We start from the raw sequence: 20,573 nt of genomic DNA on the forward strand, positions 1-20,573 counted from the left end.
CGGCCCTTTCTCTTGGACCTATAGGCTCTTAGTATTTTAATGGCAGTGTTGTTTGTTTTTCCCCAAGGCCCGGGCATGTTATTGACCCTTTCCCGCAGGCATAGGGCAGAACAGTGGGGCTGATGCCGATGGATGGCGTTCTCTCTCTAAATCAGGAGATCTGCCCTGAAAATGTGGTCAGTGTGGGTAAGCATCATCTGAGCTGCTAAATTATTAAGGGTTTTCTCAAAGCATCACTTGTACTTGCATAGAAATGACTAAGGACAAAGAGTAATAGAAAAATTGGCAAGAAAAGTTTCAATTAAAAGTGTATCAGTTGGGCAATGCGGTTGGTGTGCTGAGCGACTTTTTGAGTGACGGACGGTTTGGGGAGGTTACGGGTAAATTTACGGAGGCTTTTTAAAATTTTGGATGTGTTTTTTTTCTGGGACTAAATGAAACGGGAGCTGGAACAGGCTGTTTTGGGAGGTGTTGTTATTTTTGCTGGCTTTTTCTGTAAATCAGGTTGTCTTCTCTACTACTTTTATGATAAATGGAACAATACGGGAGTGATTAAACTATTCATGAGATCTAAGCCAAGTAATGTGATTTAATCTTTCTTCTGCATATATTTAATATAAGCTGTGATTTCATTCAAATGTTTGAGCTTTGTACTTGTACTGTATAATTATCTCTGTTTTTAGCGGATGACTTTTTTTTTAAAAAAAAATGCCTGTGGTTTTTATTAGATCTCTTTTCTATGAGTTATTTGTGTTTACTTTGTGGCTTGCAGATACGTTCCGCAAATATGAAAGGAGTTTCTTTTGATTAGTTTAGCTCTGCTTTAGGTGCTTTCTGAAACTGGAGTAAATCGAATGGTGGGGTGGTGTTGTTTGGGGGCTTTTTTTCTGCCACTGTTTTTTTTGTTGTTTTTTTTTTCTAGAAAAGGGACCAGCAGGTAGCACAGACACTTGTTTTCCACATGGGGGATATAATTAAACACTGTGTTTTGCAGCTGCCCTAGAAATAGCCCACTCAAGAGCGACTCCTTTTCACTGGCGGCTGCCCAGCACAGGTTCACCTCTGCGGTTGAACTCGGTCTAACTCCATTAATTTTTACCCAGGCTTGCTAATTTTTTACCTCAGGTTTGCAACTTTTATCAAGTGCCAGCCGGATCCTGTGTTGGATTCCCAGAAGTTTGGGAGGGCAGGCACAGGGGAGCCTCTCCGGGAGGCAGGGGGGGAGCTGGTGTGGTGGGGCAGGACGTCTTGGTGGGAGAAGGACGCAGATGGAGGGGGATGGAGGTGCGAAGGGAGGTTTGCCCAAACTCGGGTGAAGAATTTGCGGAGAGCTGTGGGCTGCAAACAGAATTCTGCTGTCTCTATTATAATCCTCGAACAGCTTCGAGTCATGATGTTGGGTTGTTAGCTGCATCCGTTGGCTTTTTTAGCCCTGGTTTGATGCCTTCAAATCGTACCTGTTCCCAACTGCTCGAATAAAAGTTTATAGCAAAATTCCAAGCCTCAGCTGGCCTTCCATGTGCATACTGATGTGTGTAGATGGGCTTTTAAAATTTGGACAACATCAGAAAATAGCCATTATCCCTAATGCCCTCTTTTCAGAACTGCTGCTTCTGGCAATAAGTGGGCATTATACAAAGCTGAGAGTACAGGAAGGTTGGGTTACATCAAAGTAGTTGAGAGAAATACATTCTGTACCTGAATTTCTCTGTGGCAGGAGGAAGGCTATACCGCAGCAGCGGCACTTTGCCCTGCAGCATCGGTGGCGATGATGCGGTTATTTATTACCGCAGCCTGGTCCTGCCCAACGTGGGGAGCGGAGATAGATAGTGAGCTGCCAACGTGGAAAGATGTTCCTGGCAGAAGAGCTTCCCCAGCCTCATCTTTATCTTCTGTGATTTGTGTTTCACTCTCCGGCTGTTGTCTTCCAGCTCAGCTCCTTCAGGAGAAATGGGGGTTGGATGCCCAGAAGTTGCTCAGTGATGGGCTTGGTTGGATGCTGGGGGAGCGGAGCAGGAGCTTGAAATGTTGCAGGAGGGACCCGCGTCTTTGGGGCTGGTCCTCAAGTGATGCAAACAGGATGGTGGCTCTTTTCAAAAATACCTCCTTCTCCCCCCGCATCTTGATTCCGGGGGTGTGCGATGTCCCCTGGGGTGCTGGAGGACCAGCTGCCGAGACCTCCTCTGGGTTGCTGGGACACGGTACAGCAGAGAGGGGACTGGGGTCACCTACCAGCATCTCCAGGTGCTCATGGCTCGGTGGGAGGACACAGTGGGGCTTCCCGAGGTTGTGGGGCAGTCTGGCACCGGCTAATCCTTACAGAGAGCTCTGGTTATCCCAGCACTCCTGCAAACACCGTGCCTCGGGCAGAGGGAGGTGATAAAGTGCATATGGGGAGGATGCAATTGTTTATTTTCTTTAATAATCCTTTTGGCATTCCCAGCTCTAAACAGCAGAAGAAACTTGGGCTTTTTCCTGGACCAGCAGAGTCCTGCGCCCTGTGCACTGGCTTTACAAAACCCCACCAGGCAACGAGGCAGCTGTTTGAATTGTATCCAAGTAATACTTTCTTTTTATTTTGCCATCAGAATTAAAATTTTTGATGAAAGGCGGTTGGGAAAAGTCCTCTAAATCCTCTCCCTGCTAATCTGCATATTTTAGAATTTTCCCCAAAGCCTGGCAGTTACTCCCTAAATCTCCTCTTAAGTCTCCGTTGAGAGCTGTTATTAAGACTTAGCAATCTATTAGCAACTCGGCAAGCCGTTCGAGGTGGGCTCGTCAAAAGAAGAGCTTTTAATTGCATGGCTACGTGATGGTGTGACACCCTGGGGTTTGCAGAGGAATGGGAAATGGAACACCAGGAGCGGTGGGAGGCTGGTTAGACCACAGAGCGAGGAATTCTCTCTGGGCCACCACTGCAGAGGGCTCTGGTGCACCCCGCAGGGGGGTTGCCATCCTCTTTGTAGGAGGTGCTTCAAATAAATAACTGAATGGGAGCTGAGGGGTGAAAGGCCACCCAGGAGCTGGTGGTGATAGCTTGGTGGGGCTCAGTTGACATACCATGCTTGGGGTTTGGGTTCTGTTTTGGGCCTTCACATATCATCATAGAATGGTTTGGATTGGGAGGGACCTTAAAGCTCATCTAGTTCCAGACCCCTGCCCTGGGCAGGGACATCTCCCACTAGACCAAGTTGCTCAAAGCCCCGTCCAACCTGGCCTTGAACGTCCTCCTGCTGTGGCAGGGATGAATGGCTCTGCCTCATGCTCCCGGGGCAGGTTGGTGAGACCCCATGTCTGCCACCTCCGTAATGCAGCAGATACATTAGAGAATCTTTCTTGGGCCTAGTTTGGGTCTTGTTGTGTGGTGACAGGATGAGGGGTGATGGCTTCAAACTGGAAGAGGGGAGATTTAGATGAGATAACGGGAAGAAATTCTTTGCTGTGAGGGTGGTGAGCCCCTGGCCCAGGTTGCCCAGAGAAGCTGTGGCTGCCCCATCCCTGGAGGTGTTCAAGGCCAGGCTGGATGGGGCTTGGAGCAACCTGGTCTGGTGGGAGGTGTCCCTGCCCAGGGCAGCGGGTGGCACTGGATGGCCTTCAAGGTCCCTTCCAACTCTGACCATTCTATGGTCTAGTTTCTTGTTCAGAAGATGTGCTGTTGCTGCTGCAGACAGTGATGATGAGGCTGCGAGGGTGGTCAGTCCATGCCAGGCTGGTGGCATTCCCTAGCTGGGCATGTGTCCCTGCCCCGTCTGTCTCTGGGTTGCCAGCTGTGTGCGGTGGAGGTGGGACCGGTGCTGGTGGCTGTTGCTGGCTCTGCATCCTGGCGGTGCAGGGACATGGCTGCGAGGAAGTGTCGTCTTCCGCTCTAAGTGTCTGCCACTGGAGGTTTGAGGACAGCTGTAGTGAGCGCGGTCAGCACACCAAACCATGCTGTAAAAACACTACTTTAATTAAAGATGCTGCAGACACGGGCGGGAGAAGGGAGACCTGCCGCTTCCTGTGGTCATCCCCTGCTCCTGGTGAAGCAGCATCCATTCAGCTGCCACTGCTCCAGGTACATGAATTTGACTTAGATTTTTATTTTTTAATCTTTTTTTTTATACTTTCCCTAAGTAGCAGTTAATCCTGGGCCTTGCTGCCTTAGTGGGGTTGTTTTCAGAGCACCTTTTCCCTAAGCTGGGTTTTGCTTGAAGCTTGACTGGCATCTCCGGGCCCTTTGGACAGCCAGGATGCTGAGCTGGACCGGGGGCACGCCAGGAGCATCCCCCCTGCTGCCGGCTCAGCCCATGCCGGACAGCTGACACAGGATAGGGATTTGGCATTTTTGGCACTTGCCGTGGTGGGGTTTCAAAGCAAACAAGCTCTAGGGTTGGGGATTAGTAAGACTAAGTGGAATATGAACAGTATCTGCTGACGTTTTAGCAGCCCTGCTGCCTCCTAATGCCCTTCAGCCGTGAACAGTGACAAATGTCGTCTTTGCTTGTGTTTTAAAATCCAGAATCTTACCTCTAAGAAAACCTTAGCCTCACCTGAGAAGACCCTTTTTTCCCCCCACTCCATCTCCTCTCAGTGTGCATTTTAAATTGACTTTATAATTTTAAGTTCGACCTTGCAAAACACTTCTGGTGCCAGCCAGGTCTCCTCCCTTGGCTGCGAGCATCTGTGGCGGGGACCCTTTGTTATATGCCAGGTGGAACTCGGCTGGAACAAAAGCCTGTTTTTAACTACTGCCCAGTTTTGTTTCTCTTGAAAATAGACTTTTCTGATCCACTGAGGACCTTGGTTGTGCTGGGCAGCCCGGAGCTGGGAGCTGGTGGAAACAGAGCTCATGGTGTTGCCTGGTCCACCTGAGAACCTTCCCCAGGGCTGCAGGAACCTGCATTGCCTCCCCCTTGACACGGGTTTGCGAGTGTTTATAAATGAAGTTATAGAAAATGGCAATTGGGAGGGTCTATCTGTAATTTGCTGGGCACTGTGACCTCCCCCAGGAAGCCGGCGGGGCCCAGGGAGTGGCTGGGTCTCTGCTGGAGCCCCGTGTTGACGGTTGCAAATATCTGTCCTGGCTTCGTGCGAGGGCTGCTCTGCTTCCCCTCTGCTTGGGTTTATCCTGCTGCCATTCCCTTCATCCCTCCCTGGAGCAGAGGGGATGTCACCAACCCCCTGGCCCTGTGACACCAGGTTATCGTTCACTTGTGGCATCTCATTCTGCTTTAAAATAAAACCCCCGCAAGAGAAGCTGGCATCCCCAGCACCCTGCCCGTCCTTTTGAGGAGTTTGCAATATGAAACTGGCTGCTTCGTTATTTCTGCTTTTGTCTGAGATTTGAAAATAGCAGAAGTATACTACTTTTTTTTTCTCCTTTTTTTTTTTTTAAACTAAATCCCAAGTCTGCATGCACCAGTGTGGTGATGAGACGTTTCAGATGGACTTGAGGGTTTGATGTAGGAGAGGAAGTGTAAAAGGAGGATGCAGTTTCCATCATCCTCTGTAGGGTCCTGGGGTAAAGCCTGGAGCTGCTGTAGGAACCTGAGTCTGAAGAGGTTGGGACTAGGAAGAGATGCACAGAAGATAAATTATATTCCTGATGGCTTGAAGTGCTCAGTAAAGATATATTCTCTTTCAATATGAAAAAACTGCCTGGCAGATGGATCCAGGCTGCAAACACAGGTAGCATCCATCCTGCATAGGGCAGGAGCGTGGTAGACAGGAGCAGTGACCTGCGCTGGTGGGGTGTAGGACAGGCTGCGGTCCTGGGGGGTGACTCGAAAGCCTAGGTTTCAAGCTCAACATTGCCTTGGTTTTGCTAAATGACCTTACGTGTCCCTCTTCGTTCTCCGTGCTCAAGTGGAGAAGTGAAATTTTGAGGTTCCAGCGGCCTTATTTCCAACAGACAGCATGGTGCCTTCAGAAGCTGGAAGGTGTTAATACAAATATTCGGATTTTTTTTGAGCTAGAAGCTAATTTTTCCCTTTCCTGGTTGTCCTGACAGTGTGCCGGGGAGGAGAAGCGGGTCGGTACGCGCACTGTGGTGGTCGGGCACCGTGCTGTTTCGGAAACAGATGCCTACGTGGCACAGAAGTTCTGCGACAACAGGATCGTCTCCTCCAAGGTGAGCTCGCTCCGCTCCTCCGGGACCATCGTGCATGTGTATTCCCTGCTTGGGTATTCCCCCTGATTTTTATTCAATGCTTGTTTCTGAACATGAGAAACTTTGAATTCCTCAAGGGTGGGCGTAAAGGTCCGTTTGCAAGCGGAGCAGCCTTGTACGTACCTTCCACCACAGCTCCAGGCTGTATTAATCTATTAATTCTTCCTCTCAGTCCCAGCAGGGATGTGTACGAGTTCTTTTCTTCTAGGCTGGATGAGGGCAAAGCACGTGGACACGTTTGTTTTTGGGGGGGGGGGTTGGTTTTTTTGGGTCAAAAACATTATTTTCTGGCATTTCCTTTGGGAAGAAAGGCCAGGTTAAGTGTAATCCAGTACAAGACAACAGCAACTCAGATTTGCAGAAGGGAGTGGGGATTATTTTATAAATGGACAGAAAAATACGATTCCCCTATCTGATTTTTTTTTTGTTGTTCTGTGGTGTTTTTTTCCCCCCTCTCTTGAGATAGGACGAAAATAACCATGCTCTGTTTATCCCTTTGGATGAAAGGGGAAACGTTCATACGGTATTAATGCAGCTTTTGTTTATGGTGGAAAACCGTGATGACACCCGTCTGCCTTCTGCTTAGCTTTTTTTTCCATGACATTCATGAAGCTGTTTCAAAAGATTTGAAGCTAATTCGAGTGAAATATCAAACAAGCGGCATCCGATATTCTCAACACAGCTGGATACGTATTATGTTGGTTAGGATTCGTAACGCTCGGCGTACAGTTATGCTTCAGTTTACTGTACTTGATCTGTAAGGGGGGTTTCCCCTCTCTTTATTACAGCTTGGATCTTATTTGTCTTTATGTCTCTGCTCTCTGAGCTTATACTGGGGAAAAGTTTTACGTCTAACCATGTGTAACTGGTGTAGCATTCCCATTCCCTGGCACGCAAGAGGGTCCTTCAGAGAGGACACCTTCCCCTGTGTCGCTTCCCTCTCTGACAAGTGGTTTGTTTTAGCGCTGATTTTAATTCTTCCCTGATTTATTTTTGAATGTTGTGTCCTTGCTCTTTTTTTTTTCTTCCATTGTATATTTGCTGGGCATGGAGTCTTCTCACCTGACCAGTCTCTTTTTATAATTAAGTGGACATTGGTCTTGAGACTTGGCTGCTTATTATTCTTTGCTTATTCCAGGCAGACTGAAAGATCAGATATTAGACTGGTTATTTTCCATGTTGTTCTTAAATTCCACCTGTTTTCCAAAGAAAATGATTCAGCAGGCGTCTTTAAGGTCCCTTCCAACGCAAACCATTCTATGATTTTGTGCAGATACTTCCCATTTTGTAGCCAAAGTGCCCGTTCTTGGTCTGTTTGTGAGCCCCCCCCCCTCTCTCCCCACAGTACACCCTCTGGAACTTCCTCCCGAAGAACCTTTTTGAGCAGTTTAGAAGAATTGCCAACTTCTACTTCCTCATCATCTTCCTTGTGCAGGTAAGAGCTGTGATGCCAAGGCTGGGTTTTATTTACATACTGACGGTAAGCACAGCTTGAACGAGAACCGAGGTTCAAAACCAACTCTGGTGCATATGAGTGGGTTGTTGGTTTATAATTGGAAGCTGTGTTACAATTATGGCACACCGTCTGAGGTATAATAACAGTTAAAATATTTGGGCCTGTCTGAGATGATGTTTGAATGATTTCTGAAGCAGTTTTAAAACTATCTTAACTCTTAAAATCAGTCAACCAGTGAAAATACATTTGATGATACAGAACTAAGATTTTTTTTTCATCATCTTTATTACTTCTGTTGCATAACTGTGTATGTTCCCAATTATATGATGTTTCTGTATCTCAGTTACAGTGAGTTTCAAGGAAAGCAGGAGAGAGAGGCTGTATTCAGTAAAATTCAGAAAATGCATAGTATGAGCTTTGGGAGTGTGAAGCTTCGGGAAGCTGCTCTACACAGCCAAAATAGCAAATTCTACATATGGACAAACTTTTTCTGCTCTGCTTTACGGCTTTGGTTAAGGGGCAAATCCTGAGGAAACTTGAACACTCTGCTTTTCTTGCTGATAGAACAAAAAATGACTGTCCGAATGCACTAGGGGGAAGGCAGTTTGGGAAAATCACTGCAGTGCATTCCCCTTTTAAATCCCGTATTCAGGCCTGGGGCTCAGCAGAACGACCTGCTCTAGGGCTGAAAATAGGCATCAAAAACTCTACCCCAGCAAATTAAATGGCACCGTGCAGCTACTGCAAACAGCCTGCTTTTAGGTGACTTCTCCGGGGTTTTGGTGGTTCAGGTCTGGGGTATCACTCCGTTCTGGGCTGCGTGTTCAAAAGACCAGTGACTGAAATGTTTTATCCTTAGAGAAAAGAGTTACGGTTTATAGCGATTTCAGTGGCAGCCGTAGAAACAGGGGATCCCAAGATGACGGCGGAGGACGGCTCCTCCTGGCAGTGCTACGTGAAAGGCCAGTTTGCCCTGGCAGCAGCTGGCTCCCCTCCATCACTGATTTTGCTGGCGTTGCTCTGCTTTGTCAGAGTGAATTTGTAATTTGCCTTTAACCCAAGCGATGCCCTGGAGTCGGGATGTCCTTTTTGTGTAGTTGGTCGTTTAGCGACGCGGTATTACATTTTTATATCTCAGCCCTCTGGCCATGAAGAACATGTGATATTCTTGATTATACTTACAAAACCTGTTGCGATTTATCTGCTTACCCATTTTAGGCACCAGGGGTATGCTGGTGAGAGAAGAGCCTTGCTCTTCCTCCTTGTTTTTATTCTGTGATTACCTCTAAAATAAGGAAGCAACCCTCATGTTCTATTAGGGGAAAAATAAACTCAAATGAAAAAAACCCAACCTGACAGCACTACTCCACTTGCTGCCCTGTAGAGTAACCGCCTGCCCCTGGGCGCTTGTTGTTCTGGAGATGTCGCTTGCCTGAAAAAAGCACTCAGGGCCACTCCGTTCATTTAAAATAGCCAGGGTTATACCTTGATAAATGGCATTGATAGCTTAAATGTTGGTGCTCATCTTTAAACTACGTTAAATTAATAGAGTTACACTACGTGCTGCGTTAGGAGCCAAGTACTGTGGTGTTGGGGAATTGCGTGGTGCATCTGCTCTACCTGCTGCTGAAACCCTTTATCAAACATCTGTTATTCTGTGACTCCAAATTCAGGTTGTGTTTTATAGAGAGGAGGAGAAGGTACATGCATTAAACATAAAACACCTATTAGAGCACTGACAGGAGCTATTTCTTTGGCTTGTCTATTGCAATGCTCAAAGGAAACTGTGAGTAAACCCCTGGTGGAAAGGGCTGGCCTGGAGTGAGTTTGTCCTGGGAGGACAAACATATTGTCCCACTATGTTTGCAGACAGACTGAGCTGACAGCAGTAAGCTAATTTAGGAGGCGCCAGGAATGAAAGATGTCCCTTTTCATTGATGGAGGTGACTTCTGGACTGTGGTCTTCAGTCCCCCAAACAATGAGTTAGGAAGAAGCTATTAAGTAGCAGGAGGATTTTGTCACTTTTAAGTGGATCCAAATTAAGCTGTTGAAGTCCTAAAATAGCTCAAAAATAGCTTCAAAGGAGTCTGCCTTTGATGTTCTGGCTCGTTACTCGTGTCCCCCTCGGCTTTCCACCAGCTGCCAAGGGGAAGAGCAGCATCCAGCCACGGGATGTGCAGGGAGCACCATCTCCAAATACACAAATGAGTTATTCTGGGGACTTCATCAAATATTTGTGTTCATACATCTATAATAGAGCATTTGTCTGGACAGAAATCGTATCGTCTCTTTAAACAAATACATACAGCTGCATCTTGTCCAGTGCAGAAAACTCCTGCTGGGCAGCAGGAGGTCCTTTCCCTTGCTCTTCTCAGCTAAAAGCCAAATTTCTTCTTGCATTCCCGAGATCTGCCCAGTTTTTGCGAGATAACTTTTGGCTGACTGACCTTAAACGTCAACAATGCCACCCCAGTGAGTGGCTGTCACACATGTGGTATGTGATGGGTCTGTGTGACACTTGGCACCATCCTTGCTCGAGGTTGTTCCTTCAAAGTCCGGTTTCTACCGGACTTTCTGTCTGTAAATATTTTATACCCATTATGAGTGAGCCAGGGCTTTGTGTTCCTGGAAATATTTACTGTGTTTATCTTGGTTTACCCTCGTGTTAATTAACTCATACGCCACTTACCTGGCAGCTTCTTGCAGCGTTATCTTCAATATCTTCCTCTTCAATGTCTTCTGGCTCTTCTCTCTTTGGGCTCAATTGTGGAGGGTAAAATTGCAGTATGTGGCATTTCATAGTTAAAAGTTTCCACCCAGCTGATAAGAGCAGTCCTGTCCTTAACGCAGCTTTTTACGGGCAGCCTAAAACAATAAATATACAGATGCTGCTGTCTGCAAGCGTGCCAAACAAGCGGAGGGAGACAAAGTCCCTTTGTGGGGACACAAAGCCTTTCTGCTGAGCTTCCCCATCCCTGTCGTCACAGCCCTCACCATCTGCCTCTCATGCTCCCATCCTCTCTGGGGACAAAGGGAAAAATGGCCAGTTTTGCATGTCCTGGTTTGGCAGGTGGGGCAAGGATGCAGCGTGTCCTCCTCTTGCGTTATTCCCTTCCAGTTATGAATGTGTTCTGCTGTTCTTCCCCTTTGGGCCAAGTCATGACCTGTTGGAGCAGGTTCTGAACCTCTTGGGGGGGGGTACAGAGGAGGCCATGAAGATGATCCGAGGGCTGGAGCCACTCTGTCGTGAGGACAGGCTGAGAGAGTTAGGGGTGTTCAGCCTGGAGAAGAGAAGGCTCCAGGGAGACCTTATAGCGACCTTCCAGTATCTGAAGGAGCCTACAAGAAAACTGGAGAGGGACTTTTTACAAGGGCAGGTAGTGACAGGACGAGGGGTAATGGCTTCAAACTGGAAGAGGGGAGATTTAGATGAGATAACGGGAAGAAATTCTTTGCTGTGAGGGTGGTGAGCCCCTGGCCCAGGTTGCCCAGAGAAGCTGTGGCTGCCCCATCCCTGGAGGGGTTGAAGGCCAGGCTGGATGGGGCTTGGAGCAACCTGGTCTGGTGGGAGGTGTCCCTGCCCAGGACAGGGGGTGAGACTGTATGATCTTCAAGGTCCCTTCCAGCTCTAACCATTTTACAATACAGTCAGAAGAAACAGTGGTTTCCCACAGCCCAGAGGTTTAATTAAGGATGAACGGGCTCGGTCTTTGCTGTGGCGCTGGTACAAGGCGCAGCGTGAACACCACCCTGAGCTCGGGAAGGATCCATCTGTCCACCCCAAGGCCCTCCTGCAGTCACTGTGCTTAAATCGTGCTCTTTACTCTAAATTTCAGAGCTCAACGGCAAAATATGGATTTCCGTTTTGCTTAAATATTCATGTTCTGTCCTGCTATATATTTCCAAAGTAATTTGGGCTGATGCATGTTATTTTTAACCTCTGAGCGTCAGTGGTTCAAGATGACTGGTGGTGTCCTCCCTCTCATAACCAGTTGTGTTTTAGGGGTCAGATGTGCCCCATCTTCACTGCCAAAGAGGTGAAAAGGCCCTCCTGTGGCTCAGTGAGAAATGAGGGTGGCTTTCACTTCATGCATTGCTGCTGCCTCTGCGCCATCTCCTTCTCTGCCTTGGTCCTCTCCAGCACATCCTGTGGTGGGAACAGGCTTGTTGGCATCTGCTCTTTGAGTAGGTGCGTTTATGTTGCCCATCCCCAGCAGCCCACTCATCCAGGCTTTTGTTTCCCACCAGAGCAAGGTCAAATGTAGGTTTGAAGCTACTTCTAATAGGGTCTTCCCACCTAAGGACATCCCATGATGTTCAGGAAGGAGGTATTGTAGTCTTCTCGAGATGGAGGAGAGTACTCCTGGGGACTGTGCCTGTCCTTCTCGTGTGCCCCATCCTTCTCTCCCTCCTCTGCTGGGCTGTGACTTACCCCCACTGGCATGAGCTGCCTTTTTCCCCCATTATCAGAGTTTGTTTCTTCTGCTGCCTGAAAACCAGTTGTCAGCAGTAGGTTTTTTTTCCTCTCTGCAGGTGATAGTGGACACCCCGACCAGCCCGGTGACCAGCGGCCTCCCACTCTTCTTTGTCATCACGGTCACAGCTATCAAACAGGTACGAGCGTCAATGTGGGGAGAGGGAAATGGGTTTTGGGACGTGTGGTAGAGAAAATGATGAGCATGTATTTGAATAGACTCAGGAGTTACCAGAATGGGTTGGTAGGTTTGGTGAACCCATCTCAGAAGGTCAGATATTGTACTAGTGCTTTTTGACAGAGGCATGTTGAGTGTGGTTATTGGTGTCTCATGTTTTGGCAACGGGAACCATCTCTAGATGTACCGTTGTAAGCAAGTCGTGAGGGTCAGTAAAGGTTACCACCGTAGTCTGGCTTGACTTGAATTTTTCTTCTCTTTTTAGAAATGCTCTCCGAGTCTTTGCAGGACGCAGCGATGTGCTCCAAATATAGCCCCTGCTCTGCTTCCGTGTTGGGAAAAGGGAAGGACATGTTCTGTTCAATCACTCAGTCCCAAAAATACGTAGTCCTCATCTTCTCATGGTGTTAAAAGCCCCTTTTCCTCCCGTTGTACGCACACGTGCCACTTAAAATTCCCTCTATAGAAGGATTGAATAATAAAAGAAGTTGCTTCTGCAGGGGCCAGAAAGGGAGAGCTGGAGTCAAACCCATCTGCTTCAAATCTGAATGCTTTATTCTTTCAGTGAGGACTGAAGAGGAAGAGTCTTGTCCTGCGTTACCATAGGAAAGAGTTGCAGGGTGCTAAGTGTATTATTCATTTTATCAGCCTCTTCTCGCCAACACGGAGAATAATAGAAACACGTTACAGTAATTTAGCTGCTGGTGGCATGCACTGCATATGGATTATTTTTGTGTGTAATTTTAGTTTGTTCTGAATCTGTCAAATATGCATATGAAGTTTTTTTAAAAGAAATTGCCGTCTGAACTACTCTGATGGTTTGTCAGGCATGGAGGAGGTCTGAGGACTGCTTAATTTACTCATTTTTTTTAATCTCTCCCTCTCTCTCCGTCCCCACTTATCCTCTTCCATTAGTTTACTTGCTTTGTTAACGAGTTTGCGTTGCCTGCATTTGTGTGCCTAGGGCTACGAGGACTGGCTGAGGCACAGAGCTGACAACGAAGTGAACAAGAGCAATGTCTTCATTGTCGAAAATGCAAAGCAAGTGCGGAAAGAGAGTGAAAAAATCAAGGTAACCGTTAACAGAGAGCTCGGGTTATCCTTGAAGCTGATGGGAACACGGCGGGGTGCGTGGGGAGGGTGGGAGGAGGGATGTGTGGGGTTCGAGCTGCCCCAGCGCGCTTGCTTTCAGGAGTGATGCTCCGAGAGCCGTTCCCTGTTAAGGAGTGAAGCTGCCTTTGTTTGATGGCTTTTGAAAAGCTGTCTTGCAAAAGCTGTACCCGGGCTGACAAGTGACAGATCTGTCAGTGTTTTGCGCTTCTCTGGGACAGGCAGTCCTCTTCTATTTCCAACTCTCCCAAGGACACCAGGAAAGTACACTAGCTTTGACGTTAATTTATCACCCCACATTTCAGGCGAGTGCAGAGTCTTTTGCTCCGTTGAAATTTAGCAGAGAAATAAATACTGACTGTGCCACATGGGTGATCCGAGTTGGTGCTGGGCTGGATCGACCCGTGGGGCTGGGGAGTGATGCTGGGGGACCCAGGCACCTCCTGAACCCCTGTTTCCCTTTCAGCTGAGGTCATTTCTCTTAGGCTTTGAGAGACGCGAAATCTGTGACCATCTAACAACCACCGAGAGGGCTTTTCCTGTAAGACTGTCCTTTCTTCCAGGTTGGAGACATAGTAGAAGTGAAAGCAGACGAGACCTTCCCCTGTGACTTGATATTTTTGGCCTCGAGCAGCGTTGATGGGACCTGTTACGTCACTACAGCGAGTCTCGATGGCGAGTCCAATTTCAAGGTGACAGGGATGGATGGGGCAGCATTGGGATGCTGGGGTGCCCAGAGCTGCCGCTGAAGCTGGCACTTGCCTTGGATCAGGGGGGAGATGTTTAACCAGAGGATGCTTCTGGATGCTCCCACAGAGCCCATCCCTGTGGCCCTTCCCTCCATCTGCTCACAGTGCGTTGGCACTGAACCCCCCCCGGGGATTGTTTGTTATCAGTTTTTCCTCCAACAGCCGTTTCTGCTGGCATGGCCCCAAGTCGTATTGATACTTATCGGTAGGGCTTTGCTGCCTTATTGCCCGCGATGGTGGTGGTGCTTCCCTGCTCCTCCTGAGCCCTGGAGCATCCCTAAAGCCGTGCCTGCAGCTCCCTTCCCACTCCCTGCCAATGCCTCTCCTACTTAATTGAGCTTTTCCAGGGAGCTCGGGGACTTTTTGAGGCAGTCTGTCTAGATTCGTTTGGGGGAATTTTTCACCAGCGTGAGAAAAACAGCAGTTCTGGGTTGTTTTTCTTTTCCTCTCTTCTTTCCCTGAACCAAGCAGTGAAATTTAATACTCAGGATGAATCTACTCTTTGGGTTATTTTCTTCCTTTATTCATCCCCCCTCTCCTCTAAACTAGGGAAAGAAGCAGCAACAACAACAAAAAAACTTACATGCAGCAGAAGATGTGAAAATTTGGTTCCACTTCTGGTTGATGAGTATTTATACAGATATTAGCGACTGCAGTAGTAAGAGTGGAAGACACTTTGAGATTGTATAATTCACTCCGACACACTCTGCAGTCAGTGGGAATACCATTGGTGATCTGATAGGTATTATATGGGTGGCTGTGACTTGTCTCTTCATGGGCAGCTGTTAATCAGTACTGGAAATCTTGTATAGGAGCTGGTGCACTGTACTGGTCCCATTAATGGAGAGGAGCGGAGCTTTGAGTAGCGGCTTGAGGCTAAAAATAGATAACCATATTAAATAGGCAATTGCTTATTTGTGTCAGGTGTATTATATGCATGAGCTTGCACAGCTTTTGCACAGCCTTGGCTCCTACTAACTTTTGAGCCTGTAAAGGGAGTGCTGAGTTTCTATATCAGGTGCTGTGGTGGCTTTTTTCCTAGTTCGTGGGTTCCTGTAGGTGACTGGAAGCTGTCTCCTGGTTCTTGATGAGATGAAGACGAGTTTGAAGGGGAAGGAAAGAATAGAAAAGCAAGTGCCGTTTGGGGAAATAGGTCTGACATTGGGAACGCCAGGGTTTGCTGCAAAACGGGGGTGAGGGAAGCACACTCGGGTATGCAGAAAACCTCATCTGCAGCGATATCTGCTGCCTACCTGCTGGGGATTCTTCTGGTACTTGGGGCACGTCAGGTCAAGGTGTGGGGAAGATGGCTGGTTACATGAAACTGGAGCAGAACCACAAAAGAGTTTCTGTCAGGGCTCTGGCTTCGAAGCGTGAATCTTCAGTCACACATTGTCTAAAAGAACATGTGTTTTCTAAATAATGCTGGGGATGTAAAGATCATGGAATTGATTAGGAGGCGGCTTTGAAGTATCACTCGGTAATTGCACCGTGTCCATGGTGACAAGGGTTGGGTTTGATCCTGGGCGCTGCAAGGACGGGTTTGAGTTGTGTTTCACAAAGGCTGTGATTTGTACGAGAGGCGTCTGTGTGTTTGTGTGTCTGCTTTCAATAGGAAAGGCCAGGCCGGCTACCCAAACCACATGAAGGTGGGTATTTATAATGTCATGACTACAGCATGTGTAACGTAACGCATCCCAGGATGCGCAAGGAGGGGAAGGCAAACGTAAGGAGCGGAGGAAGCTTTTTAATGAATTTGTTTATGAAGATGGATTAAGGCAGCCTGCCGTGCAGCCCCGCCGTGACTTGGAGCTCTGAGTAGCTCCTATAAATAGAGCCTGGAAGGCAGCAAGCGCATCCTTCGTGGGCTTTCCAGTTAATTGTGAGAGATGAACCTTCACAGCAGCAGCTGCTAAAAATAGCTTGGAGCCTGCCAGTGCTCTGCCTGATCCCTGGGTGCTGGGGCTGGCTTCTAATTACCTTCAGCAGCTGGCAGGCGAGTGGTCCCCAGGAATCCCTTCACGCCAGGGGGACCTGCAGCATCCCCCCCTGCCACGCCAACCAGGGCAGCAGCGAGACCCTGGGGGAAAACCAAAGATGCTCTTCTTCTGGTTCACCTCCTGCCAAACAGATACCCAGCAGCTCCTTCCCACTACAGCTTCTCTTAAGCTTATTGACTCCAAGAGAGATGCTTCAGCTGTTTTGTGGGAGTGCGGCGAGGACTCGGGCAAGCTGCCGGTGCTGCCTGCTGAGCCTTTGCGTGGGGGGTATTTTAAATAAGGGGGTGAAACACAGGCTGTGGTGCTGGGGGCTGGTAGTGACGCAGCTTCTGCTTCTCTCCCCAGACTCACTACGCAGTGCGGGATACCACCGTGCTCTGTACGGACGAAGCCATCGACGCCCTCACTGCCACCATCGAGTGTGAACAGCCACAGCCTGACCTCTACAAGTGAGTCTCCCCCTCCTGCCCATCGTTGTCCTCCTGCCCCACTCTTGCCCATCCTTCTCCCCCTTCTGCCCCCACCCTGCTCCCATACTGCCCATCCTGCCCCACTCCTAGCCCCTTCTTGTCTGTCCTGCTCCCCTTCTGCCCCCATCCTGGCTCCCTCTCTTGCCCATCCTTCTCCCTGCTTCTGCCCTTGCTTCTGTCCCCATCCTGCCTGGTGTCATCTCCCCACAGACACCTGGGCACCACTGGCTAGGGGACCTAACAAGCTTTAGATCAGCAAAGCGAAGGGTGTTTTCATCAGAGACCCAAAGGTTTCTGGAGGCAGTGATAAGCCTCTTCCATAGGCAAAGTCGACACTGTGCTATTTCAGGGCTCGGTTTCTTTGGAGCAAAACCTCCCCAGTGCCACACTTGTCATGGTGTAAGGAGGTTTTTTGTGTCAGCTCACCTGTAGTCATGGTCAGTGTGCCTCTTCTTAGGCCATTCTCCCTCCCGAGTAAAATGCACTGTAAATGACTTTTTAAAGTATGTCTGTAGTAGCTCTTTATAACATGTTTGTAATACAAGTTTCTCGTATTTTTACTGCAGGTTTGTTGGAAGAATTATCATCTACAGAAGCAACCAAGAGCCCGTCGCCAGGTTGGTCATGCAGCCATCTCACAGGCCCTCCTCAAAGAGGTTGGGCATCTACATCTGATTTCAAGGATCAGAACTCCTGCTACCATCATTCAGCTTCAGACTGGAAGAGGGGAGATTTAGATGAGATCTGAGGAAGAAATTCTTTGCTGTGAGGGTGGTGAGCCCCTGGCCCAGGTTGCCCAGAGAAGCTGTGGCTGCCCCATCCCTGGAGGGGTTCAAGGCCAGGCCGGACGGGGCTTGGAGCAACCTGGTCTGGTGGGAGGTGTCCCTGCCCAGGGCAGGGGTGGGACTGGGTGATCTTTAAGGTCCCTTCTAACCCAAACCATTCTATGATCGTTAGGGAACAGTTATTTTTCTGTAACTGTTCCAAATATTTCATTCGTAAGGGAGGCCCGCAGTTAACCTCTCCACTCGCTCCCTTCTGCCATCCTGTGGTTCGTTTGAGCCCCTCCTGGGGAAGCTGAGCAGCACCGAGCGGTGCTGTGCTGGACCCTAGAAGCAGCAGAGGGTCACAGGTTGGCATTTCGGGGAGAAGTAAAAACACAAAACTGGAGCAAAATAAGCCATTGGCTTTGATGGTGCCATTGATCGACTGCTGGAACAGACAGATTTTCAATGCTTTTAAAACCAGGTTTTTATATAAGTACTAGAACATATGAGATCTGAACGTTTTGCACTTATTCCTCAAAAGCTTTACTGATAATCCCCCATTAAATTTGGCACTTTGAGCACCAAAAATAGTCTGCATGAGATGAAATGGAAATATAAGTATGTAAAGAGAAAAACAAACTCAAGAATACCCAACTTAATATACAAATGAAGTAATCAGATTTTAAGAACATCTGTTTAGTTTTATAATCTATCTCTGGTCTAAATTATAAAGCAGTTTGAATGTTCTTTGAGTGGTGTAATGGTCTAACTTTTATGTTTAGGTCTTTGGGTCCTGAAAACCTGTTGCTGAAGGGTGCTACCCTGAAAAATACCAAGAAGATTTATGGTGAACAGTTTTTATTATTATTAATTAAATAGTTCTGAGAAATGATGACATATGTAGGTGCTCATCACTAAATCTAGAGGAGGGAAAATACTTCTCTACAGCTGGTCTGCCTGGGCTCTGCAGTTGCTTTCGGTATGCGGGCTGGTGGAAAAGTTGAGAGGGTGATATTAGGAGATGTTGGTTATAGCTGGCTGTGCAGGTTTGTGTTAACACAGCTCGGGAAGCTTTTCTTTTCTGCCTGAGACGCGAAGTGTGGGGAGTTATTCCCAAATCCTTTGCTGAAAGCGCATGGTAGGAGCACAGCCCCAGCCGCTAGTGATGGAGGGTGGCGGGAGTTACAGAAGACTGAGGTTTTCCAAGATATATGCAATTACATTACTTAGCAGCCTTGGAGGTTTCTGTAGTTGGGTAATTAATGCCTCTTTCTTCAACTGGGATTCCAATTTCGTATAAACACCGATGCCTCTCCTGGCTAAGTGCAGGCTGGGTCCCTCCTGGGCTGCCAGTCCCTGCTGAGCCCTGCTTTAATACCCCGCAGGAGTTGCGGTCTATACCGGAATGGAAACGAAAATGGCTTTGAACTACCAAGGGAAATCTCAGAAACGGTCTGCTGTAGAAAAGTGAGTATTTATAGTCGGCAAAAATCAGTAAAGGCTGTTGGGTGGTTTTAGTTTTTTTCGTGGGTGATTTGTACAGAAATAATCACTTAATCTGCTGCCTTTTGTTTCAGGTGCTCTCTGATTACGTAGAAAATCTGTATGTTTGATTAAGCATGCGTTTCAAGAAGTTGCATCATTTAGTAGCTTTTTTTTTACTTAAAAACAAAATTAAGAAATGCTGAAATATATGAGCTGACCCTGAATATCAGCACTGTCAAAAGCACTTGTTCTGTAATTCCCTTCTTAAAAGTAAGGAAGTCTTGTTCCTGCTCATTTGCACATTTCTCTGTCTATAAATAGTTGCCAGAATTTAAAAAAGAAACCTGTTTTTCAGATCTATCAACGCTTTCTTGATAGTGTATTTGTGCATCCTCTTGAGCAAGGCTACTGTGTGCACGACGCTGAAATACGTCTGGCAGAGCAATCCATTTAACGACGAGCCTTGGTACAATGAAAAGACTAAAAAAGAGAGGGAGACGTTCAAGGTAAGTGGATTTGTGTTTCAGCACCTCCTCCAGCTTTATTTATTCGAAGGGTTTTACTTAATCTGCGTGTCTGCTGCCAGCCCTGGGAGTCCTCTTTGCTGGCTGGAAGTGCTGTCGTTTCCTTCGGGCTCTCCTGCTCTTTGCGTTTCTTTCCCTCCTCTCGGGAGCATCAGTAAATGCTGTATATCATAGAAACGCAGCAGCTGATTTAACCCAGATCCTTATCTGAACTCCAGCTATCTTTCGGTTTTGAGTAGGTAAACTTAAATTGAGGTCACGTCAAGCGGCTTCTTAAACTCACCAAGACGCAGGCAGTGAAGCCTGCAAGAGCGAGTGTGTAGAAATCTATTTGATGGGTTATTGAGTCAGACTTACAGGGACCGTCCCCACATCAGTCCTGCCCGTGTCATAGCTTTGCTGGTCTCAAGCCACTTGCTCCTTGTTTCTGGTTACTTGAGATGAGACTGAGCCTGGAGCAGTATGTTCTTAAGAGGGATATACTCGAATAAAACATCGTTTTGGTCATTCCGAAGCGGTAAGGTGTACTTTTGTACATCTGCAGAAGACAGTGAGATTTTCTGCATCAAATGAAAATGGACTTTGGCCTTGTATCTTAGCTGTATTCATTTTCAGGTTGTTTTTTTTTTTCTATTTAACCTTAGAAAAAAGCTGTCTCAAACCCCAGAAGCATAAACTGCCCCTGAGTTATGCCTGATGGGCAGAGACTGCATCATCTTCTCCCCTTTCCATTGCAGGTCTTGCGGATGTTCACGGATTTCTTGTCATTTATGGTCCTCTTCAATTTCATTATCCCAGTCTCCATGTACGTTACGGTAGAGATGCAGAAGTTCTTGGGCTCCTTCTTCATCTCTTGGGACAAGGAGATGTACGACGAGGAAATAAAAGAGGGGGCATTGGTGAATACCTCGGATCTGAACGAAGAGCTTGGGCAGGTCAGGAGATGCTCTGTTTGCATCTGCTTGGATGAAAATGCGGATGAAAAATGTCCTCCCTGATAGGAACCCTTGTTGTGGCCGTCCTTCGTGGTCCCCTCAGGGCAGAGCTCCAGCCGGTTTGGTGGCACTTTCCATTTAATGTGATTGTACTCACTCTGCGAAACGGATAAGGATATAAATAGTGCATGAAAGAGCAGGAATTGGGTCATGCCAATTGTTTCCATATTGGGGAATATCAGGCGCAGCGCTTGGCGTGTCAGGGTGGTTTGCTTT

General features: G+C 47.7%; 1 protein-coding gene across 7 annotated transcripts in view; it reads left to right on the forward strand.

Moving 5' to 3' along the window:
- Window positions 1-20,573, forward strand: part of ATP11C (ATPase phospholipid transporting 11C (ATP11C blood group)) — a 60,730-nt gene that overhangs the window by 13,514 nt on the left and 26,643 nt on the right. For all 7 annotated transcript variants that reach the window (XR_012589200.1, XR_012589201.1, XM_074601981.1 and 4 more), the window contains exons 2-12: window positions 5,990-6,109; window positions 7,494-7,583; window positions 12,139-12,219; window positions 13,222-13,329; window positions 13,931-14,059; window positions 16,462-16,565; window positions 17,153-17,203; window positions 18,136-18,200; window positions 18,739-18,820; window positions 19,194-19,344; window positions 20,100-20,297. Coding sequence is in view for 5 of the 7 variants with exons in the window: in XM_074601981.1 (XP_074458082.1) it covers window positions 5,990-6,109; window positions 7,494-7,583; window positions 12,139-12,219; window positions 13,222-13,329; window positions 13,931-14,059; window positions 16,462-16,565; window positions 17,153-17,203; window positions 18,136-18,200; window positions 18,739-18,820; window positions 19,194-19,344; window positions 20,100-20,297 (1,179 nt within the window). In the remaining 2 variants the exon portion in view is untranslated. The remainder of the gene's footprint in view (window positions 1-5,989; window positions 6,110-7,493; window positions 7,584-12,138; window positions 12,220-13,221; window positions 13,330-13,930; window positions 14,060-16,461; window positions 16,566-17,152; window positions 17,204-18,135; window positions 18,201-18,738; window positions 18,821-19,193; window positions 19,345-20,099; window positions 20,298-20,573) is intronic.

This window comes from Larus michahellis, chromosome 9 (genome assembly GCF_964199755.1).
Source record: "Larus michahellis chromosome 9, bLarMic1.1, whole genome shotgun sequence".
Lineage (NCBI taxonomy): Eukaryota > Metazoa > Chordata > Aves > Charadriiformes > Laridae > Larus > Larus michahellis.